Genomic DNA, 2,882 nt, shown 5'->3' on the forward strand with positions numbered 1-2,882 from the left:
ATCCTTACACTACAAATTGCTTAGGAGGCAGCTCTAGAAGTGCCTTGCAAGCCGCGGTTCGCGTTATTATCATTGCAGCAGTGATGGCCAGGCAAGCAAGTCTTTGGGTATATCTGAGCTTGGCCTGCTTTGGCTGGGAATAACTAACACCAAGGTACTTAACTTGTTCAGAGAAGTGTACCTTTTCGCCTTGGAGATACGGTTTTTACAGTTAGTCTCTTTCCTGCTTTCTGTAGAAAATAACTGTAATAGCCTTTTTAGAGTTTACATTTACCTAAGTATGTTAAATAATTTTTTCCTAAATATTTTGCGACTACGTATAGCGAATTATTATAGAGGTTAGAGGTTGTGCCTTCAAACCTACCTGTGATTAGGTTGACCATGCCATCCGCGTGGATCGAAGCTCTTTTCAGGCATGGTAACATAATACAGGAGACGATGGAATTTTTAATTTTCCTTGTGGGACACGGAAGAGCTTGGACGGTAAGTCTTCCTGGAACAAGAAGAAAATTTACGGCTTCAATCCAAAAGACTGTGACCGGCCTGCATCCGAAGAGCAACTTTAGGGCCTTTACCGAGAATAAAAATGGATTTTTTCTATACTTAAAGTAGCAGAGTGAGTAAATGGCGGAGGTGGTGCGGGGCCGCGAGTTTGGCAATCGCTTGTACTTCTAATAGAATTTTCAAACTTGCAATCATTGGACTGATACAGAAATATGCATAATAGCCCAGTGTTTCTTGAAAAGGCCAGACATAAAAGTTAGTTTAGCCCAAAATTGCCCACTTATTTAGCTTTGACCTAAACGAGCTTGGGAATTCATTATCACGGAGCTTGGTCTTTGAGTTATTTGTTATGGGGCTTTATGTGATATCTTCAGCCAGCAGAAGAGTTTCTTAGTAGCATTGGCACCGCGCCTCATATTTATCCTCAATTTATAATCAAACCTGTAGACCAGCGCTGGGCAGAGAGAGCTTTTACTCTGCACGTGACTATACAAAATGTATGGAGAGCTTAAAGGAGCTTTACCCGCGGGCAAGGCGGTGCCCCTCACCGCTGTAGACATATCGTTGAGTGGTGCAATGGCCAAAGTTCCTCTGATGAATATCAGTGAGTTAAGTGCGAGCTTTGTTGTATATTATTCACTAGAACGTAAAAATGAAGAAAATTCCCGAAAATTTGGTGAACAGAAACAAAAAAAAAATAATAATAATAAAAAAGAAAAACAAATATATGTATGTTAACTCATTTACATGCTGGCACGACTGACCTTTGTGAGAATCACTCAGCGCTGCTAAGAAGCAAAGAGCGAAATACAAACAGCAAACGCATGTCGGAGCGGAGAACGAGCGTGATTAAAACAGATTAAGAAGTTCGAAACGATTTAGCGATCAAGCGGCAATAGTCTCAGCCATCAAACAACAAAGCCACGCGCAAAAAGAAAAACCGGACTAAAGGGGAAATTTCAGGGGAGCGAAGGAGAGAAGCAACAGTAATGTGGTACATGTAAACATTTCCTATGCATTGCCTCTACAACAACAACAACGGACAACAATCGGGCATACTGAAGTTTTTAATTGGTGATCGGAAAGCTGCGCTCAGTTATCAATTAAAAGCGGACATCACCACAGGCGGTTTTTCAGCGGAATAGCAAAGCAATAATACAACAACAAGTATGAGGATAGAATTACATAAAAGCAACATAGTCAGTCAATATTGGGTGCGCGAATCGGTGCAAGTAGAAAAACATTACACGGAAACAGGCAGCTACAACAAACCGACCAAAAAGCGCTGAAAATTTCATTATTTCATTATTTAGTTTTGTTGAAAATGGTTGTCACAAGCAGGAGGGGGACTGCACCCGCCGGACGCACCACTTCGATACACAGACTGCTGTTGTGGGCTGGCTTGCTGTTGGCCATGTTTACTTGTGAGTTAATTACCAGTTAAATTGCGTTCGCAAACAATGCAAATTGCGAAATTTCTAATTTCTTCTATCAAACGGGTGTGAATAGATATGTGGGTACATATATTTATGAGCATGTGTGTGTGTGTGTGTGCAGCATGGCATTAGTACAAGCCGCATTCGAAAGCTGGCAAGCGTATTGTTATGAGCCGAAATGCATGTCTGCCTGTTTGCTCCAAATAACCACTAACCACAAATGTTTGCTTTTTCATGCTTTCCCCGCCACCACTCACTCCCTTCGCTTTGCATTCAATTAGCGATCGAGACGAGCGAAGCCGGTGCCATACCTAGCAGCTACGACAGGAAGCAGAGCACGGATAACACCGATGCAGAGGTACCAAGCAACCAAATATTAGGACACACGCGTGACAACAAGGTTGTTCAATTCAGCGGACCCGCGCCATACGTTATCCTACATCACTCCTATCAGCCGGGCGTTTGCCGGACGGAAGACGCCTGCAAAGCAGCGATGCGTTCCATGCAGAACTTCCATATGGACAAGCAAGGCTGGTCGGACATTGGGTACAGCTTCGCCGTTGGCGGCGATGGCAATGTGTACGAGGGTCGCGGTTACGAGGTGGTCGGTGCGCACGCACCAAACTACAATAGCCGCAGCATTGGTCTGCTCTTAATTGGTAATTTCATGGGTGAGTTATGGTGGCGCGGAGTGCGTGGAGTGGATGCATAAATGACAATGACATGACAACGATAGATACAGAGTGTTCATTATTATTTTTTTTGGTTTGTTGTAGAGGAACAACCGCCAGCGCCAATGCAACAAGTCGCACAGGACTTTATTAAATACTCGGTGGAGGCTGGTCATTTGCGTGAGGATTACATTTTGCATGGCCATCGGCAGGTGCGCAACACATTATGTCCGGGTGATGCACTCTATGCGGCTGTGAAGCAGTGGCCGCA

The 2,882-nt window shown here is 44.0% G+C and overlaps 3 protein-coding genes across 4 annotated transcripts in view; 2 read left to right on the plus strand and 1 right to left on the minus strand.

The window, feature by feature from the left end:
• Positions 1–425, minus strand: part of LOC118750281 (peptidoglycan-recognition protein LB-like) — a 4,418-nt gene extending 3,993 nt beyond the window's left edge. Inside the window, exon 1 of the mRNA XM_036485010.1 lies at positions 365–425. Coding sequence (XP_036340903.1) covers positions 365–425 — 61 coding nt within the window. The remainder of the gene's footprint in view (positions 1–364) is intronic.
• LOC118736502 (trichoplein keratin filament-binding protein) overlaps positions 1–2,882 on the plus strand; it is a 170,713-nt gene that overhangs the window by 142,301 nt on the left and 25,530 nt on the right. The window lies entirely within an intron of this gene.
• LOC118750290 (peptidoglycan-recognition protein SB1-like) overlaps positions 1,000–2,882 on the plus strand; it is a 2,076-nt gene continuing 193 nt past the window's right edge. Inside the window, exons 1-3 of the mRNA XM_036485017.1 lie at positions 1,000–1,108; positions 2,222–2,611; positions 2,717–2,876. Coding sequence (XP_036340910.1) covers positions 1,000–1,108; positions 2,222–2,611; positions 2,717–2,876 — 659 coding nt within the window. The remainder of the gene's footprint in view (positions 1,109–2,221; positions 2,612–2,716; positions 2,877–2,882) is intronic.

This window comes from Rhagoletis pomonella, unplaced genomic scaffold (assembly GCF_013731165.1).
Source record: "Rhagoletis pomonella isolate Grant_MI unplaced genomic scaffold, Rhpom_1.0 Rhpom_scaffold_00001, whole genome shotgun sequence".
NCBI lineage: Eukaryota > Metazoa > Arthropoda > Insecta > Diptera > Tephritidae > Rhagoletis > Rhagoletis pomonella.